The following is a 20,894-nucleotide window of genomic DNA, read 5'->3' on the forward strand; positions in this document are numbered from 1 at the left end:
TCAGGTTGGCCTGCCCTCTCATAGGAATGCATGGGGGAATGTATGTGTCCTGGTAGTTCCTGATGCGTGGGGTGTGCAGGCCCGAGTTTGGTATGTGCGGACTCGTGTGATTGAATGCTGCGCGATGATGTGTGCGGCGTGCATGTACCTAGTGTGGAAGTGCCACTTCTAGAAGTGGGCACTTCGGTGTGTTCAGTATGAAATTTGTGGCTTGTCTGGAGATTGGCTGGTGGAGGTCATGTGACAGGCTAGGGATTCCCCAGAGTCAGGAGGAGTCCCCAGTGGTGAATGGGGAGTTTAGCATACTGATGACGGGGGAGGAGTACACTTGGGTCCTGAATAGGACAAGTCTTTCCCCACACAATGCTGGCTCCGGCCCCTGTGGTGCGTCTGATGACCCTGGCCTGTCCAGTGAATAGGGAGAGGGGCTGAGCAAAACAAAGTGCTCAGGAACCTGTTGTAACTGGTTCGCCCCTTCCCTGCACCTTCAGACAAAGACTTTTACTGTATAAAAAGGGGCTGTGTCCCCTTACAAGTTGTTCTCTTGCAGGATCCACTTGAGGGGGAGCCTGCTGCTGCTGGGCGCCAGGAGAGACCGCCACTGGGGACTGCCTCCCTGCTGGAGGGCCCTGTAAGCTGGCTCTGGGCCCAGTCTTTGCCCCCCTGCTCTTTGAAGACTTTTTGGCTGGACTTGCTATCCCTAAGCGCCTGGGAGTGCTTGTATTTGCTTTATAGCGCCAGGAACGCTTTGTTGGGACCCCAGCGTCAAGGAGCGTGATACTCGGCGCTCCACTACAGCCTCCAGCGCCTGGAAGCGCTGGACTTGCCCTCGGCGCCAGGAGCGCTTTGTTTGTGACAACGGGTGCCCACCCCGTGTGCTGCTGGTGACGGGAGCCTACCCCGTGTTTGGGTGCTTGTCGGCGGGTGCCCACCCCGCTTATTGGATTGTTGCTGCGGCGGGTGCCTACCCCGCCGAAGATTGCATTTACGGAGGGAGCCCACCCCTCTTATTGCCGAGACGATCACCGCCGCAGCCCGGAGTCCCGGCCGCGTCATCCCCCTGCCGCGCTGTAATTGGTTCAGCGGAAGGGGGTGTGACCCCCGTGTTCCCGGCCCCGAGAGACGTCGCGCTGAGGAAGGGAGCAGGCGGGAGCCCACCCCGCGCTCCGGCGACCAGGAAGTGCGGCCAAGAGGAGCGGAGTCCCCCGAGGACAGCCCGGTGAGTGGGGAAGGGCTTGGGGACTCCGCACGAGTATCGTGGGTGCCGGTCCCAGACCGGCTAACCTTGTAAGCAGCCCCCGCCTCCGGCGTGGGCCCGTTGTTACTGAGAGCCTCGCGCCGAGGCTCCAACGACGGGGGCTGGATGTAGTAGAGCCTGTGAGGCTCCAACGGGGCACCTTGTGTTAAGAGTCCAAGGGGACTCCAACGTTGGGGGCGAGATTTTGTTAGAGTCCAGAGGGACTCCGGGGCCACGACTTGGTCAAAGAGCCTGCGAGGCTCACGAGTCCCCCGTGTGGGTCTCCAACGACAGGGGGCACATTGGTCTTGAGCCACGAAGGCTCTTGGGGACATATTGTTAGCAGAGCCCACGAAGGCTCCACGAGAGAGGCGGATTCGTTTTAAAGGGGCACAGTGGTGCCCACGCTCATTCCTACAGCTGCCCAGCACTTAGTGGGCAGCTGCAACGTTTAGGTTGGGATATTTGCACTTTTTGGCTTGCGCAGCAGGCGCAGCCTGACTGGGACAGAGCGTCCTAGCCCCGACAAGGCCAGTGGGCCTAGGGACTGCCACAGGTGGTGGCTCATGTGGAGTATTGCGCTGTTGTTCCAACCTGCACCTCTGAATGTGTTTGTATGCGTCATGTGCCTTGTTTTACACCGCTGAATGTTTTATGCATCATGTGTTTTCTTTCCTAGCACCTCTGAATAAGTTTATGCATCATGTGTTTTCTTCCATGACACCGCTGAATGTTTTATGCATCATGTGTTTACCTGCCCGGCACCTCTGAATGAGTTTATGCGTCATGTGCCATGTCCTACACCTCTGAATGTTTTATGCATCATGTGTAATGTGCGTTTACCCCTACAGGTATTGTGATACTTAGGTGGTTGTTTGTTTTCTCCTAGTACAGATGGTGCTAGTAAGGTCCTAGTTCCCTGCGTGACATTCTCCTAAAGTGGTTAGGGTTGCGTAGGTGGTACTTTCTGGTTACCAGTAGTTACTGGTTGTGTGTTATATGTGTATTTTGTGCTACAGTAATTTTATATTCTAAAAGTGCTGATTCCTGACAGTGGTCCATGTGGCCCTGTCCCCTGTACATATAATCCCTTGTAAATTCTGCCCGTGCCTGTTGGCACATTGTAAAGTGTGTGTTTTTATCTAATGTGTTTTACTATAATACAAAGGCTATTTTTATAGAATACCTTGTGTGGAGTTTCCTTTGTGGTGGGCCTTGGGTGTTGTTGCTGGGTGCGCGCGCAAACGCTTTACACCTTGCCTCAGAGATAAGCCTGACTGCTCGTGCCAAGCTACCAAGGGGGTGAGCAGGGGTTATCTTTGGCGTGTAACTTCCTTGCCCTGACTAGAGTGGTGGTTTCTGCCTGGCTTTGGCGCAAGCCCTAGCCAACCAGAAATCGCCATTTCTAACAGTGGCCATGTGATGTGCTTGACTTACTCCAAGGCTGGACTGGACTATATTTGCAGCTGCTTTTGACATTTTTAAAGCTGTTGTAACTTTAGAAGTGTGGTATTATTTCGTGAGAATGTGTTTACATTAGCCTTGTACTCCTTAAACACATCCTTAAAGTTCTCTAAACACCTCCCATTTAGTCATAAGAATGCTCTATTCTCCTACCACTGTCTCTTGTCTTTCAGTGTGCGGAGGTGTCTGCTTTCTTATCCGGGAGTTCTGCACTGAAAAGACGGGAGGATTGTAGTTCCCCTGCTGTAGGTTTCTGAATAGCATTTGGTAATAGATCAGTATTACTACTGTAGTACTTCGTTACATACTACAAAATGCAGCTTGCGGAAAGGCCCCAGTTTTGTGAAGATAGCAGAAGGGTTGTAGTTGTTCTGTTGATTTATTTGGGTCAACCGGTCAAACCTAAAAAATAATCACGCACGCATGTGAAAATATTTCGTTTCTGTTCGTCCCCCTATAATGCGCTATTGTCAGGAAATCCAAGGCAGCATAGCGAATATTCTCAACACGCTCTGGATCCCAAGGTAGCCTGGTTGGATAATGGAGGGCGGTGGATTCCCGGCGCACAGACCCTGGCCAGGAGTTGGCTTCATAGTTGCAAAGAGAGACATTGCAGAGTTCTGGCAGGACGCTCGCCCTCCGACCTTAGCTACTCCAGAGGAGTGGTCCAGGGGGGTGAAGTATCGTGCCAGCCAGGGCAGAGGGGTGATTCACAAATGCACGGGTTGTGAAAGAAAGCACGAGAGGGCGTGGGGTCCTCGGGCCTCCAGAGACTTGGACATTGGAGGAACCATCTGAATACTAAATCACTTTTTTTCTTGTATTCCTTTATTCTTGGTCTGTGTTTCTGGCATGGGATGCTGTTTATAGATAACTCCTGCAGTGTTTGGTGCCGCAGCTATGCTGTATGGTTAGTTTTAAGCTATAAAAACAATAAAAATATATATAACAAAAATTCGTTTCTGCAGCTCAGTTTTATGATTAATATTTTTTCAGCGTATTCTAGCATTGATACCATTTTTATTTAGGAAGGAAAACAAGCTTCGCTGGCAGCAGATTTTTCCATCACCCAGTTCAAGCACATCGGACGGTTGCTGATGGTGCACGGCCGCAACAGCTACAAAAGATCCGCGGCGCTGAGTCAGTTCGTCATCCACAGGGGCCTTATTATTTCCACTATGCAGGTAAGAAGCCAGACCATTGCGAAATGTGCGCGTGCAGCCAACTCGGCAGCCTTCCTTTACATATGTCCAATTAGGATATGCACACCCTGAGGACCGTTTTTTTGTTTTATGTAATTGGCATGTCACTCAAAAGACACTGTCTGGAATAAATGTAGAGGAACTGTAACTTCTAGTCTGATTTATGATTGCATCTTGGCTGCCATTGGCCTGGTGGCAGCCATGCTTTTGTGGATGGCGTCTGATTGGCACATGAAGCTTGGACATTCGGGAGTGGGAGGAGTTTGTACTGTACACGCAACCTAATGACAGCCAGTAATTCTCTCATCACTATATGTAAGCAAATAGTATACTCTGAGTCTTTCATAGTTCACATTTTTCCTCTCGGTTCGCCACTGGGAACCAGGTACAGGGACGAGCATGTGCTGCCCCTGTCTTCCATGGCATGCAATATGGTGGTGTTGTTAACGAAGATGAACAAGGCAGCGGTCTTTAGAAATGTAACAAGCATTGGTAATACATCGGTTTCGCACATGTAATTAATAAAGAGCTGTTTTCATCAATCATCGTCTGGGAGAAGGAGAGCTCCGTGACGGACAACACAGGTGTGGAGAGAATGTGGTGAGGCGGCCAGAGCTGCTGACTCAAGAGCTGGCGTCAGGCAACATCCTGTGATTCTATGCAAATCACTTAATCTCTCTAGGTGACAAATTATAATATAAATATGCTGCAACAGTAAAAGGCAAAACTTCATGAAAATATAGCTCCACAAAAAGGGATGTTAACAGTATTTTGGAGGGGGTAAACTGATAAGAGAAGCAGACAAGGAACAAGCACTGGTAAATGCTGAAAAATATGCTGCAGCCAATAGAAATGGAGGAACGGTAAGTGGCACCCACATGAACCAATGAGAAGCATGCGAAGAGACGAGTCAGGATGTAAATCCTTTTTAAGTTTATATTAAAAACAATAGACTTCTCAAGCACAGCGCAAGTGTTGTGAAAGCGAAACCCAACAAACTCAGCCCAAGCGTTGTGCAGGCGAAACTTAAAAATAGCACTTGAGTAGCTATTGGTTGCACCATGATCTTTTGGTTTTTTAAAACTCCCCTCATCCTAAAAACAGGGTGGAGTGAGTAAACCAGCAATTTTTACCCCGTCCTTGGGCAAATCGGATGATTGTATCTAAATGCCCCCTGCACTTCGAGAATGAGAGATGTGCGATACTAAAATATTCAAACACACACCTCTGCCACTGGGCAAGGTGATGGGGTGTAATCAGTTTCCTCATGCCCCCAGTTTGGCAATGTGGGGGAGGAGGGCAATAGTGAGACTTACAGTGCATGGCCGGCCTTGGGCAAGGTGGAGCTAGATGAGCATGCTATATATCCAGTATCACTACGCCCTTAGGCAAGACTTGGAGGGTGTGGACAAAGGGCAGCCCACAATTGTATTTGGAAATTCATTTACGCTGTAATCCCTGTGGTGCACCTTTATTGTGTTTTACGTTTGAAAATGGCCTCTTTATATGGCCGCACCTTGGCAGCATGTGCTGATACTGTGTGCACACTCTAAATCAATGTCCCCATCAGGTGGTGCTTAGAGACACGGGGTATGTGCGGTCAGCTGGGGTCTGCTGCCGTTTCAGAGTTTCAGATTATTTACTATCAATTCAGCGCCAAACGTTTTCAGGGTGGATGCTGTTTCCTCAAGCCTGATGCCAATTCCTCAAAGAAGCGCAGGGGCAAAGTTATTAGAGGTGAAACGTGATGTCAATCAGAAGTACACAGATGCAACACCCCCCCCCCCCCCCCCACACTCATTTTGAAACTTTATTTCCCCAGCAAAAACCCAAAATAATAAAATAATCACTAACACGGTATGACCATGGTCTTCGTTCCGTAATAAAAACCGTGTTGGATGAAAGAACTCAGTTGTGTTTTTTTGAATTATTAGCTGTAGTATGCTGATGAAATAAAGATTCAGAAGTACCTCCTCTTCAATTGATTGAAAGACTGTTTTGGAAAATACAGAGGATTAGAGCGCCTGAGGCTGGCACCCACTCAGAAAATATTGCGTTGTAGTGCACAGAACCTTGTTTGGATGACATACATAAATCACCTAAATACACCTCTCTTCACAACCTAGCCCTATGTCATTGTTATAACTCCACTCAGCACTTATTGGGTCATTCACTGAAGGATGAGAAACAGAATCTGCCTGAAATGGTCTACATGTAATGTTCAGGTTGCACAAAGATACCTCCAAAAGGTGTATTCCCTTACAGGCTCATGGGAGGGTGCGGTGGAAGTGTGAATGTACAGTTAATTGAATTGCACTTAATACTGGCATTTATTGCCTTTCTCAGCAATAGCAAGTTCTCCAGCCCCCGCACCGCCACCCTCAAGATGACCATTGCCCCTCACCGGAGGAGGAACAAAATCTCAGAGACCACCTGGGTGAACCCCCTCAACACCTCCAACCCTGCTACTGCCACCGACTTTGAACAGAGAGTGAAAAGCGTCAACGCCTGGACCACCAATTGCGCAAACAGTATCATCCCAATCAAGAGCAACATCCGGAGAAAACCCTCCAAGAAAGGCCAGCTGGTACACACAAGAACTCTGACCAGTGAAACGAAACAGCAAACAGTTGGAGAAGAGGTGGCACAGCCACAAGGACACCTCCAACAGGGCAACCTTCAAGACCTCCCTCAACCTTTCCCACTGACTCCTGAAGCAACAGAGAAGACAGCCTTTGCTGCATGCATCAAAACCAGCTCCAACAAAACCAAGGAAGTTTCAACATTGTTAAGGAATTCTCTAACCCGGCTGCCAGCGAAGACAACATCACACCCTCACAGTAGCTGTGCAACAACCTTGTCCACTTTTTACACAACAAGATCACAACCGTATACAGAAACTTCAAACCCAACCATATACAGAAACTTCAAACCCGAACCCACACCTACAGACTTCCTCGACAGATACGCAACTAACATAACCGACATGAACTACACACTGGCCATTTGGAATATCCTTTCCACCAAGGACACCACCTCCACCATGAAATCCATCCACTCAGGATGTCTCCTCCGACCCATGCCCACACCACATCTTCAACGTCGGACACCAAAGGATCGACCAGGAACTCACCACCCTACTCCACACCTTTATCACCACCGCAGCAGTTCCCAACCCCTGGAAACACGCCGAAGTCAGACCACTACTCAAAAAACCCTCCGCTGACCCCAGCGAACCCAAAAACTGCTGGCCAATCTTCCTGCTCCCGTTCCCAGCGAAGATACTGGAAAAGATCATCAACAATCAGCTTGTGATACACCTGGAGCAGAACCAGCTATTCAGCACCTCCCAATCCAGCTTCCAAAGAAATCACAGCACTAAAACCACTCGGATCACAGCCACCCATGACATATGTACCCTTCTCGGCTGGGGAGAAACAGTAGCTTTGATCCGCCTCAACCTCTTGGCAGCCTTCAACACTGTATCCCACCACACAAAGATCGAAAGACTCCACCACATCGGCATCTTAGGGGACATGCTCAGCTGGATCACCTCATTCTTTATCGGAAAAACCCAGACGATCCACCTCCCACCTTTCATCTCTCAACCCTGCAGTGTCCCCCAAGGCTCATCCCTCAGCCCCATGCTCTTCAATGCATATACGACCCGCTGGCCAACATCGTCAGATCCCACGGTCCCAACATAATTTCCTATGCAGATGACATACAACTCATCCACTCACTCACCGATGACTCCACCAACACCAGAGCCAACTTCCACAGTTGCATGACAGACGTTACAGACTGGGCGAAGAACAACTGTCTGCAGCTCTACACAGACAAGACGGAAGTACTGATCTTTGAAAACAGCAGCAACACATGGAACGACTCCTGGTGGCCAACAAACCTAGGACCGGAACCCACTCCCTCCAACCGCGCCTGAAACCTTGGAATCATCATTGACAACAAGCTCACCATGAAATCACAGATCAACGCCATATCCTCTGCCTACTTCCTCAATTTGTACATGCTCGTAAGATCTTCAAGTGGCTACCCCTACACACAAGATGCACCATGACACAAGCCCTCATCTCCAGCCAACTGGACTACTGCAATGCCCTCTACCTAGGAATCGCCACACACCACCTACAGAGACCTCAGACCAAAGAGAATGCCACAGCCAGATTCACGGTTGCCCTTCCCCGATAAACCCACATAACACCCCACCTCAGGAAACTGCACTGGCTCCCTGTACAGAAGAGATGCCAATTCATGCTGCTGACCCACACACCCAAGGCTCTACACAACCAAGAAACTGCCTATAATAACCACCGGCTGAACTTCCACCAACCATCGAGAAGCCTGCACTCCGCCTCCCTTTTATTTGCCCATACTCCCCACATCTACTGAAGCAGAAGTGGAGGACGCTCCGTCTCCCACATCGCAGCAACGACCTGAAACAGACTCCCCAAGCACCTTTGGACCATCACGTCACTTCTGGAATTCCGAATGGCCCTCAAGACCTGGCTGTTTGAATAAGCCTCCAGGACCTTCAAGCACCTGGATACTCTATTGGGTAATTAGCTGCGCTTTATAAATCCTGATTGATTGAATGATTGATTGGTGAAAAGGCAGTCTCCGAGCTGGAGTGCTTTGTAGACAGCAGGGCTACGGCCAGATCTTTGGGCCTATCCATGGTTTGTGCCAATGCCAGTCTGCCTTTCACCCTCTCTGTGTCTACCAACCTGTCCTTTCCTAATCAGCCACCACGGCTAGCAGACTCCCAGCCTTTTCGTGGCTGGGGGCGCAGTTCTCACAAACAACGTGGGACTAGCAAGCAGAGGTTAATCTAGTCTACTACTTCTCTGGTAGCTGTCACCCCTAAGCCCCTTTAGTTTGGTCTCATACCAGGAAGAGGGCCCAGTGGGGGGCAGGATTCACCATCTCCTGTCCTGCTGGCAGTCCAGTATGTCGGACAAGTGGGTCCTACAAATTGTCCAGAGGGACTACTGTATCCTCTTTCTGGAACCCCTTCCCCCACCCATGCCACCTTCTCTCAATCAGCTGATGGAGGACCATCTCTCCTTTCTCCATCAGGACGTACTTGCTATTTTTGCCTAAGGGGCCATTTAGAGGGTGCTGGCATCAGAAGCAAGTCGTGGTTGCTATTCCTGCTACTCTATGGTGCCCAAAAAGGATGGAGGCCTCCGTCCAATTCTAGACCTGTGCCTTCTCAACTTCTTCCTGAAGAAGGAGAAGTTCAAGATGCTCTTGTTTGCTCAGGTTCTGTCTTTCCTCGATCTAGGAGACTGGATGGTAGCGCTGGACTTGCAGGACGGCTATATCCACATTCCCGCCCTGCCTGCCCACAGGTGTTACTTGTGATTCATTGTGGGACACAAGCTTTATCAGTTCACTGTGCCTCCCTCCTCGGATGTTCACCAAAGTAATGTCTGTGGTTGGTGTGCATCAACGTAGGTCAGGGGTTCCAGTCTTCCCCTATCTCGACAATTGGCTAATGAAGGCAGGCTGGCCCTAGGCAGTTATCTCCCGCTTCCAGACTGCGGTGGACCTTGTGCACTACACTGAGGTTCACTATCAGTGTCTGAAAGTCACACCTGGCTCCCTCTCCGAAGTTCCCTTTGATCGTAGCTGTTCTGAAATCAGTGCAGTTTCAGTCCTATTCTCCAGAACTGCAAGTCCAAGATATTCAGGCTATGATTCCAATGTGTTCGCCACTATCCTGGATTTTGGTGTTACTGACTCTGAGGCTGTTTGGCCTTATGGCCTCCTGCATCCTGCTGGCAATGGGACCTGAAGTCCCAGAGGGCACAGAATCAGGGACATCTTTCCAACATGGTCCGGATCTCAGAGGGAACTACAAAGGACCTGTAGTGGTGACTGACGATCTGTGATTGGGTCTGCGTCAGACCCCTCTCCCTTCCCCAGTCAGAGTTGACTGTGGTGACAGATGCACCACTCATGGGTTGGGGCAGCCATCTGGGAGAGGTGGAAATCAGAGGACTCTGGCCTCCTGTGGAGTCTCAGGTCCTCATCCCCCTGCTGAAACTGCGGGTGATCCGACTGGCATTAAAAGCATTTCTTCATTTGATCAAAATGAGGCTAGTTCAGGTGTTCATGGACAAACGTCCCACCATGTGGTACTTCAACAAACAAAGTGGGGTGGTGTCGTGGACCCTGTTTCAAGAGGACTTGAGTCTTTGGATTTGGCTGGAACGCTTAGGCATTTTCCTGGTGGTTCAACATCTGGTGAACTCTCTGAAAGCCGAAATGGACGAACTCTGCTGTTGATGCTTAGCGGATCACATTAGCGTCTCCATCCGGAGGTGGTGCAAGGTCTCATTCAAGATTGGGGAAACCTTTGGTTAGATGTATTCGCCGCTGCTGAGAACGGCACTGTCAGCAGTTCTGCACACTTGATTTTTCAAGGCGGATCTCGCTGGGAGACGCTTTACGTTTGGAGTGGCACTCGGACCTCCTGTACACCTTACCGTCAATACCTCTCCTTCCCCGAGTTCTTAAGAAGATCAGGAACAATCAGACCCAAGTTATTCTTGTGGCCCAGATTGGGCATGGAGATGTCTGGGTCTTGCACCCAAACCTGCGTACCTTTCACCTTCATGCATAGAGATTGAACTGCAGCAGTTGAGAAACTTCAACATTCCTCCCGAAGTCTGTGGTGTTATTCATGCTGCCAGATGGTATATGCCTGCCATTCACAAAAATTTGCAAGATGGTCTGCATCCAAGGATGTTGACCTTCTTTCTGCACCCTTATCCCAAGTTTTATTGTTTGTTCTTTCTCTGGCCCAGCAGGGCTCTGCTCTGGGCACTGTGAAATGTTACTCATCTGCCACATCGGCTTTTTTGTGATTGACCTTCCTTGTTCTAGTCACCTGTTGTGAATTGATTACTTAAGAGACTCCAACATTTGTTTCCCCAAGACCATTCATCATGCCCCAATAGGACTTCAATCTGGACTTAACCTTCCTCACGTGCACACCCTTTGAGCCACTGCAAAATTACCCACTACGATTATTAACCATCAAAATGGCTTCTCTGGTGGCCATAACATCGGCCAGGAGGGTCAGTTAACTGCAGGCACTGTCTGTGCACTCTCCCTATAGGACATTCAACACAGACAAACTGGTTCTGAGAACCTAGGCCTCCTTCCTTCCGAAGGTGGTGACTCCCCTCCATGTGACCCCCCTCCGTGTCGGCCAAAATATCACCTTGACTGCTTTCTTTGCTGCGCCTCATCCTTCTTAAGAAGAGGAGAGAATCCATTGTCTGGCCCCGGAAAAAAGCATTGTCATTCTACATTGATTGACCCAGAGTTCTGGGTGGGTGATCAACTATTTGTTGTGTATGTCGGGGCAAAGAAAGGAAAGGCTGTGTAGAAATGCGCATCTCATGATTGCTTGTACTCTGCATGGAAATCTGCTGTGCATTGGCAAAGGAGCAATCCCTGAGGACTGGCGTGCTCATTCCACCAGAGCCAAGGTTGTGAACACTCTGTTAGCTTGCAGAGTCACTGTCCTGGCCATCTGTCAGGCAGCAAAGTGGGTTCCTTTACACATGTTCAACAAGCACTGCTACCTAAATGATCAGGTCAGTCGTGATGGGCACTTTGTTCGGTCTTGCAGGACTTTTTGGTCTAATTTGTTCACAGACCCACCTGCTTGGAGATACTGCTGGATATCTATTCTAAAATAAGGAATCTGCGGCTAGAAGCCTCTATCAGATGAGCAGGTTATTCACCTTTGGTAACGCCGTTTTTGGTAGAGACTCAATCTTGCTGCAGATTCCTTATCAAACCTCCCATCCTCCCTGCTCCGTAAACGTATTTCTGCTTATTGTCACTGTTGAGGCCTGTAGTGATGCACCAGTCTATCATCATTCTTTGTGGCTCTGCGATTCTGGTGTGGAAAGGTCGCGGAAAGAAACTGATGTCAGCCCGCTGGGATGGCGCTAATGTATGCACCGCACATATTCTCGCGTGAAACCGAACAACACCACCTACCGGCGCACATGGGTACTGCATGAAAATTTCTGGATCCAGTCTGATTCCTGGAAGTAATTCTAATGTGCAACTAGATAGAGTCGCTACCAGAAAAGGCATTACTGAGGGAAGTCATTTGGTCATTGTTGGAGGGATCTCAAAAGACAAGTGCATGTTCATCCCAGGTAATTCGTTTGATGTGGCCCTTTCTATTAACCATAAATAAAACTGCAAACATTGTCGTAAATATCCAGTAGTAATGTCCTGCTGTAAGATATCTGTAGCCAAGTGTAAATGTCAGGTGATCAATGTAAAATATAACTTTGTGAGTAGAGAGCACTAGGCAATAGGCATCCATTTTAAACAATGCCGTCCATATTCCAGTTCTTTTTGTATCTGCATTGAACCGTGCTGAATTGAACCAGATGCCAGCATAAGCAGTTCAGTGTTTGATTACTCTCGTTTTCTAATTTATTGTTTTCTCTCTTTAAGGCTGTATTTTCTTCAGTCTTCTATTTTGCATCTGTTCCTTTGTACCAGGGATTCCTAATGGTAGGGTAAGTTAAAGCTGCTATTTAGTTGGTGACAACTTGGTAAGAAAACTATTTTTGTTTGATTACACCAGTTCATTGTCAGGGCCACGCTGAATCCGTTGCCTTCTAATTATGTGTAAAGGCAAATGGTATAATTAGGTTTTCCTGTATTATTCATGCATTTAAAGTTAGCATTGAGGGTAAAAAAGCATTCCCCTCTGAAAATGTTTTTTTTCACAACTACAGAAATTGGAAAGCAAGGGATGTTCTTCAGATTGATCGAGGTTAATATTTTTTTTCAAGCTATAAAAATAATCATAAAAACAGCACATACATCATTGCTAACTTGCTTGCTGAACCGGTGGCTGTTGGTAATAAAGTAATTGCATCTCATCAAGAAACCTGAAAAAGTGGTAATTCATAGATTGTAACTTAGCTTAACCCCCTGCCTAGCCGGCGGGGTCTCGCTTGACAGTGGTTGCTTCAAAAAACTTGTTTCTTCCAGTTTCAGCAAGTGAGAATGTAATACCCCCACACCCTCTGACTTAAATAGTGCTCACTGCTTTCATATGTGTCCTGGGCGGAGCATCACTTTCTTCTGATTTACAGATAATGATAGATGTATTATGGAATATGTACCATCTGAACATCCGCAAATCTTTTGTTCCCAATGTAATACATGTTATTATTTGTATCTTGTTAAAGGTATGCAACCATCTATACCATGTTTCCAGTTTTCTCTCTGGTGTTGGATCAGGATGTGAAACCAGAAACAGCAATGTTATACCCAGAACTTTATAAGGATCTTACAAAGGTACCGTGTGACATTGCATGGATATTAAATGCTCAATCTGGCTATTCGAGCTTTCTTGGGAATTTTACATTACAGCTATATTTAGGAAAAGGAGATGAACCAATTTTGAAGAAATAAGGGTCTGATGTACTAAGAGAAAGGTCGCAAACTGACTACTGACTTTTTGCAAGCTGTCTCCGATTTTGAGATGCAACTTTACTTCTAAAAGGTCACGCCTCACAATCTCCAGAAGCATGGAGCTGCAGAACTACATGCTTCATGAATATTAATTAGGCAGGTAACTTTCAGCTACCCCTTGCGATTGGCTACATACACAGAGATGGTGGAATGCAAGGAACAGCAGACCAACATCCCTGTGTTTCCATTTCCAAACGAGAAACTTGCTTGTGCCCACTCCGCCTCTCCACTTAAGATCTCCAATCAGGATTCATTATAGAGGAGATAGAATGTATTCGGAAGGGACACCTTCCTTTTAGCGAATCAGTTTCCACCTCCATGAAGGTGTTGCTAACTGATCCATTGATACATACCATTGCGATTTGCTATTAGGTGGAGAAACCCATTTCACACCCCCTCATAACTGCGTATCGTAATGGACTGCAGAACATATTTTGTGAGTTGAAAATACTTTTCTCTGACTCAACAAAATGCATTTGGTAAGTCAAAAACAAGTCATTTGGCAGTCTCAAACACTCCAATGTTGTGTATTTGAAGGTTTGCAATCGCAAGTAGCTTTGTACATTGGTCCCTAAATTGCTCAAGCAAGATTGTTTTCTTTATCTTAGATCAGGTGTAATTAATTGTTTTGTCAAGACCCATAAATTCCATAAAAAATACTGCCACTTAAAATGGACAGTAACATGCACAGTCATTTTGCCACGAAATAGTTATTAGCCCAATTGTCTCTATAAATTATCATCAATAGTTGTTCTGCAGTACTATAGATAACATATTGATAAGGAGGGCACGATATATGAAGTAGAAGTGGACTTAGAAAAAAGCAGAATTATGTGAAAAAGAAGAATCCGTAATGCAACAATACAGTAACCACAAGTTCTAATTGAGATAATAAAAATAGAAAATAATTAAGAAAAAATAAAGAACATTACATTAGTAATGTATTTTTCCAATAATAATGAAAAAAAATATTACAAGTGAAATTATGGTTAGACTTTGGATACAAACATGGTTATTAGGGTTATATGTGTTGTTCGGATGGGAATTAATTTAGGGCAGAGGTAAAGGTCATGGTAAACGAAAGAAGGTAATGTGTAAAGCTAAACCTACTGGTTATGTTTTAGGATGAAGCCATATTTTCGACATCATGGCATTCTTCATTCTGGGTCCTTTGTAATGGCTCATTCAATGAGGTATCTAATGTTGTTTTCTTTACTAGGCCATTCTTCTTTTTCATGTAGATACAGGGAAAGCATGAAATGCCATGATGGAGAGGCATGCATGACAAGTGTCTTTGATAGTACTTCTCTTTTTATGTAACCAGGAGGGCATAAGATTCAGTATTAGCAAGTGACCTTTGCAAACAAGACAACCTTGCCAGGCAGGGATGCAAGTAAACAAGCTTTCCCTTGATGCCGTAAGCAGCAGAATGGTTCTTTAAGTTGAAAAAACATTATAAAATACCCTCACAAAGTAATGTAGTTCAGTGCTCCAGTGACCCTTCATTGGGCACCTAGAACACCCCCACCCTCCCAACATTAGCAGGTTGGGGCCCCTCCAGGAGCCTTTATAAGGCCCCTTGTCTTCCGCCCCCGTGCTGATATGATATCGTCTGGCCCTGGGGGATGGGGTCCCCGGGGCCTTGAAAATGCTCATGGAAGGGGATGCACACTGCCTTCCCCATTAAAAAAAAGTTATCTGCCCAAGGCGATGGGGTATCAGGGCCTTAAAAAGGCTTGGGGGTTGGGGGGCTCGCCCCGTCCCCATAAAAAAAAACCCAGAAATCATTGCATGTGAAATGAGCAGATTAGCTGCTCATTTTACATTCACTGCTCCAACTGGAGAGCGACTCGTAATGTCCTGCAAATACTTTAAAAAAACATGCTCATTGTGATAAAGCTAGCTATTTAATTCTTGCTTGTGGTCGACTTGTTGAAAAAACTATTAATCGTTTTGTTATTTCAAGTGTCAATAATCTGTTTGTTTTCCATAGGGAAGATCCTTATCCTTTAAAACGTTCCTCGTCTGGGTTTTAATCAGCATATACCAGGGTAGGTATTATTTCTGCATTTCTGAAACTAGTTTGTTTTTTGTCCCTTGTAAAGGGAATTGTATTTTCAAATGTTAGATTAATTCCCAAAGTGTAAAGAACTACAAGTTTACATCATACTCTTATCAACATCTTATAATCGGCCACATCTGTCGGCCTGTACCCTATTTTACTATTTGTATATGCTTGTCTCCTATATTGCGTGGCCATTTCAATAAAATTGAATTTTATGAATATGCTGACCGGCTTATCCATTGCCCGCCTAACCAGGTATCTGCTTTCATGGAATGACAATAGCACGAAAACCATCCAGCACATTATAGCTCGATGATATTTTAGGCAGTTTAATTAATTCAAATTTAAACAGCGTGCATAAACAACGGAAGGCTATTGTACTTGCAAGACGTAAGGTCTTATTCGATTCTCTAAACCCCACAACGAGTTTTTATTGTGTAGTACGATTTTTTTTTTTTTAATTAAAATACTTTAAGAAATGGAGGGCTTGTTGAGCCAGAGAATTTAGGTCAGTTTTCTACCCAGTATGAGAGAGTAATTTCTACCTTAAACATGGCACCTGATAGACTTTTAATACCCTCGCAGCATTACAAGACCCTTCTGTTCTTTGGGGCATGCAATCAAGACTACATTGGTACTGTGCAGGACTTGTGGCACCACAGTGCCATTCGCATTAAAGCAAACCGTGGTCTGATACCTGAACGTGTTTCTTCTAGAAGAGGCATAGTGGATTGCTGGCTTAGGATGACTCATTCCCTTCATCTAGTCTGCTAAAAATTGGTACTCTAAAATTGGTGACTTTACTCACCTTAGCAGGAAAATAACCACTGAAGTGTAATTTTTGTTGATTATTGCTTGTCAGGTTTCAGCTTCTGTCAAAAACAGCTGCCAAGGTCAGAATCATATCAGTCTTAGCTGGTTATCTAGACCTCTCCCTTGGGGTCTCTAAAAAATGTCTGCCTTATGCTGGTAGCAGGGCTGTTACTGAGCAGACTCCTCTTGGAAAGTTAGGTAACCAGGAGAAAATGTATGGTAAATGATGGAGTGTCTATGCCAGTAAAATCAACTACAACTCATAAAATGAATCAGCCTATCCAGACAAGGGAAGAAAATGTTCTGGATTTGCAATAGGGTGGAAGAAATGCCAAGTAAACTAGAAAGAATAAAAAATTGTGAAGTGTTGTTGCTTTTTGTCTGTGTAAAAGTCTGCATTTTTTGAGCTACGAGCCAAGGAATAATGTCCAAGTGCTTATACATCTGGGGCAGTATTATATATAGTTCTCCAGCGACAGAACAGGCGTCTGCACCTGCTTGTTGCTCCTCTTTGGGCTCTCTTTTATTACCAAATGTTCTGGAGAAACCTGTGAAGCTCCTTTTGTAATATGGATCACACTGGTGCCATCTTGTGCCAGCAGAATCCCAAGGGGTTGTTTCATCATTTGCCATGGGACTCCATTATGCCTAGGCTATCGTACAGGTGGGGGGGTTCAGGAACCCATGAGCCCGTCAGGAAGAGCATTGAGTGTGTGCCACATATGAGGTGTGTACAGTCAGAGCACCTCGAAGGGACTCCTTAGGACATAGGGTCCAACTGAACCCAAGCACCCCCCCCCGCGCTGGCAGGTGCAGTCAGGCTCTGTGCCTACCCTCAAGGGATCCCTGCTCCCCTTCAAAGTGAGGCTGGACCTCCACATGCAGGCAAAGGCAGATCAGCTGCTTCAAACATGCGGTCCGCCTTTCAATAATGCACTGCTCACAGCGCAGGCGCAAACACTGTGAACAGCACATTTTTTGTACTCAGGAGCACTGTCCTAGTCTGCACTGGGCACGCCCTGTTATGGGTGAACAGCAGCGCATATAGGGACAGTGCCCCTGAACTGTCATCTGAGCCATAGGCTTTACCATATCAGATATCTGTATGAAGGTGCAAACTCCAATCCTCGTTAGACTGATGATGTGCGGTATTGCATGAGGTTTACTTCTGTTTCTGCGATTCATAAATGTCCTAGCATGAGTGCGCAGAAAATTCAGGGCCGGAAAAATGGTTTATTTTGTAGAATATTCTATTTTTGCAAGTCTTCAACAGAAACATGGCACTCACTGTGCCCTGCTGTGGAGGGCACAGCAGCCTGGGTCGCAATCTGTTTGATTTATGACAGTTCCACGCTCGCCTAACAGGAATGTGTGAAAAGTAGAAATACAGTTCCTTCATTTTCAAGAGCAGTAGGTGGTGTGTTCAATGCTCGCCTTATAATACCTGCTCCTCCACTTGTTCCGTTTCATTGAACTGTGGGGCACCACCTATATAGTACAAGATGCATGATAGCATTGATGAGACAAGTAGAACCAGACGGAATTAAATTATTACAAAATGAATTGCTTCTAGGCCCCTGAGAGACAGTTTTTCCTATCTTCAGCATCATTGGTGTAGATTATACTGTGCTCCAGAGAGCCACAGAAAATTCCTTAAGCACTGATAATTAGGAGAAAGAGGAGCTGAATTCTCTTGGGGTTACCTGTAAATTCTATTATTTTCTTTTTTTCGTGACTAAAGAAGTAAATATTGTAAGTGCACCACTGAGGAGCCTACTGTTTAATAGAGTTAGCAATTATGTTATGGTAAACTTGCAGCTAAATCGAAAGAGAGTGAAATGCTTCCCTTACAATGATATCGCCTACATCCTGTTCTTCCTAAAGCATTTTTCCAAAACACAGCAGACACTTTATCTAATTCATGTATATATTTTTCTAGGTGGCATTTTGATGTATGGAGCCCTTGTGCTTTTCGAATCAGAATTTGTCCACGTGGTTGCCATTTCTTTTACTGCCCTTATCTTGACCGAGTTGTTGATGGTCGCCCTAAACATTCGAACCTGGCACTGGTTAATGGTTGTTGGCGAATTCCTCAGCCTTGGCTGCTATGTGGCCTCTCTTGCTTTCCTAAATGAATATTTTGGTAAGTAAATGTAAAGGAATATTAGCAGTAGAAAAATATTCAATGTTTTTGACTTTCTTGCAAGGTTTGGGGGTTGTTAACTAGCAAATTAATTGCATGGTTTTCAGGTTGTTATCTAGCAAAACATGGTCTTCTGTCTGTAAATGGCACCTCTGTGTAGCAGTGGAAATGGAAGTGCTGTTGTGCATGTTGTTTGTTCCAAGAATGTGGAGTTCCCTCTATTTAGGGTTTGGTGGAAGTGTACTACAGTACAAGAAAGGGCTCTTTAGGCTATCCGGCCTAAGTGCCTCCTTTCTGCCTTTTTCAAATGCATGCCCATTGTAGTCCATCTTCTACTACTGTCATTTTAACATAAGGCATCCCTGGTGCTATCTGAGCTGTAGTTGTCCAGATTGAGGTTTGCACTGTCACTGCTTTGCCTGTTCCGTATGTTATTGAGGCTTGTGCTGCTTTGCTGCTGTACTTGTCTCATTTGTAAGCAATGTTTACCTGACCCTTGTGTGAGAGACGCCTGTGCTGTGCCTATCCTGTTTGTGAAAGAAACTTTCCTTGGTGCTCTCTTACCGCACCAGTTCTACGAAGCCTAAAGGATGATGCCTTTCCTGGAGCTGTTTTGTGTGCCACAGAAGCATGGACTCATGGACCGAGGCTTGCACTTGTTCTGAGTATGACAGGTGCATGTACTATGTTTGGTAGGGCAGTATCTGATCTGTTTTGTTATAAATAGAACTGTTGGCCCTTCAAGGCTTGTTTAGCACAGTGTGCACTAATTTCCCATGAAGTACCACACGTTCTTGCTGGATCCTGAGCAGAGTGCTCATCTACGCAACCAGTTGTACCGAAACTATTTGAAGATGCATGAGGGGACGTGGCCAAGTACCTAAGATGGCGGATGCATTTTGATCGCGCCCCACACCCTATTCCCTGTTTATCCTGAACATCCTTGCATCCAGCTGGCAATTTTTGATGCTACGAGAGCGGTCTGTTTGTGCGAACACCTGCAGCACCCAGCGAAGCGCTCCCTAAACCTGGGGGAGGGCAGAAGCAGTGCCCCGGAGGGTGCGGCCTGTTCCAGCTGCGGGGGCTCCGGCCCTGGCCTATACCTTCCTCGATTCTCTGCCCTCGCTGAGGGCTCGGAGCTGAGACCTACCATGTGCCTAGGTTGCGTCCAGGCCTAGAGCGGAGACAAGCGGGCCCCCGCGAATGGCGGCTTCTCCACTGCCAGGTCTCAACCCTTGCTAGGAGGCCGAGGCTGAGGCCCCTGCCCCTCTACCACCAGGGCGAGGCATCGGCCCGACGTGGAGCATGAGTCGGCGCCCGTGGTGACATCTAGGAGAGTCTCGCAGCTGGTGCATGGGGTGATCTCGGGGCAGAGCAGCCTTGAGAGGGAGCGGTCCGGGGCCGGCAACAAACTGCTGAGTGGTGTGGGCCTGGTTAAAAGCTGCAGTAGATAGGGCCGAGACTCCTTGCCTGGCCTTCTATACCACAGACCCCCGATGACTACTGCTGCACCAGAGGACATCTGGAGGTGTCTCAACGGAAAAGGTAGGCCTGCATGGTGTGCTGGCAGTGCTCATCCTGGGAAGGGGGGGCACGGAGGTCAGTCGGGCCTAGGCCCCCCAAGCAGGCACATTGTAGGGGCGATGGCGGGGCCTACAACAGCTCTAACATCCCGAGGGGCTGCAGCGATTGACTACAGAGGGCAGCACGAGGTTCGATTTGGGCCTCGGCTGTCCCTCCCTTTGCCTGTAGTAGCTTCTGGGCCCACCGTGTCAGAGAGGCCCGGGGGCCAGATAGGCCTGGACTCCCCAGGCGGCACGTGGCAGTTGGTGACGCAGTAGCTGTAAGAGTGAGAAGCCCACGCTGCGGGCTGCGCGGGTCCGGCCCGGGGGCTGCATCAGGCCCAGGCTGTTCCCCTCTCTTCATGAATAATTCCTATGCGGACTGTAAGTTTGGCTGGAACCTGATCCCCGTGCTCACTCGTTCGCTAGCCTGGCGCGCCTCTGCATTGACCCTACTGGAAGCGCTGCTACTACAGGCCTGTGACTTTGTGTATAGGGTCAGACCCTGGGACTAAGGCGGGAGGCACTTCAAGATCCGCTGAATCTACCTGCCCCCCCCCCCCCAAGCATGCCTCACAAGGAGACCTGAATGGCCACTATCCAGGGTTTACCTATAGCCCACATTGCACGTTCCTATTGCGGGGGTGACTTGAAGGGGCTGGGTGCCCTCAGAATTGCAGCGTCTTGCCCACTACCCCGTGGCCCATAGGTATCTAACCTTGGAGCGTTCCTGGTAGGACTGGAGCACAATCACCCAGGGCACCTCCTTCAGTATACGGGGTACTCACAAGCGGCAGCAGCAGCTTGCCTTCCTGCCGCAGCCGCAGCAGTCAGGACCACCCACGCAAGCTGCTCCCTATGC

The 20,894-nt window shown here is 47.3% G+C and overlaps 1 protein-coding gene across 2 annotated transcripts in view; it reads left to right on the plus strand.

Annotated features, from left to right (window-relative positions):
• Nucleotides 1-20,894, plus strand: part of ATP9B (ATPase phospholipid transporting 9B) — a 2,296,170-nt gene that overhangs the window by 2,233,561 nt on the left and 41,715 nt on the right. For both annotated transcript variants that reach the window (XM_085605931.1, XM_085605930.1), the window contains exons 24-28: nucleotides 3,730-3,885; nucleotides 12,418-12,482; nucleotides 13,164-13,272; nucleotides 15,443-15,500; nucleotides 18,267-18,470. In XM_085605931.1, the coding sequence (XP_085462057.1) occupies nucleotides 3,730-3,885; nucleotides 12,418-12,482; nucleotides 13,164-13,272; nucleotides 15,443-15,500; nucleotides 18,267-18,470 (592 nt within the window). The remainder of the gene's footprint in view (nucleotides 1-3,729; nucleotides 3,886-12,417; nucleotides 12,483-13,163; nucleotides 13,273-15,442; nucleotides 15,501-18,266; nucleotides 18,471-20,894) is intronic.

This window comes from Triturus cristatus, chromosome 5_1, assembly GCF_964204655.1.
Source record: "Triturus cristatus chromosome 5_1, aTriCri1.1, whole genome shotgun sequence".
Lineage (NCBI taxonomy): Eukaryota > Metazoa > Chordata > Amphibia > Caudata > Salamandridae > Triturus > Triturus cristatus.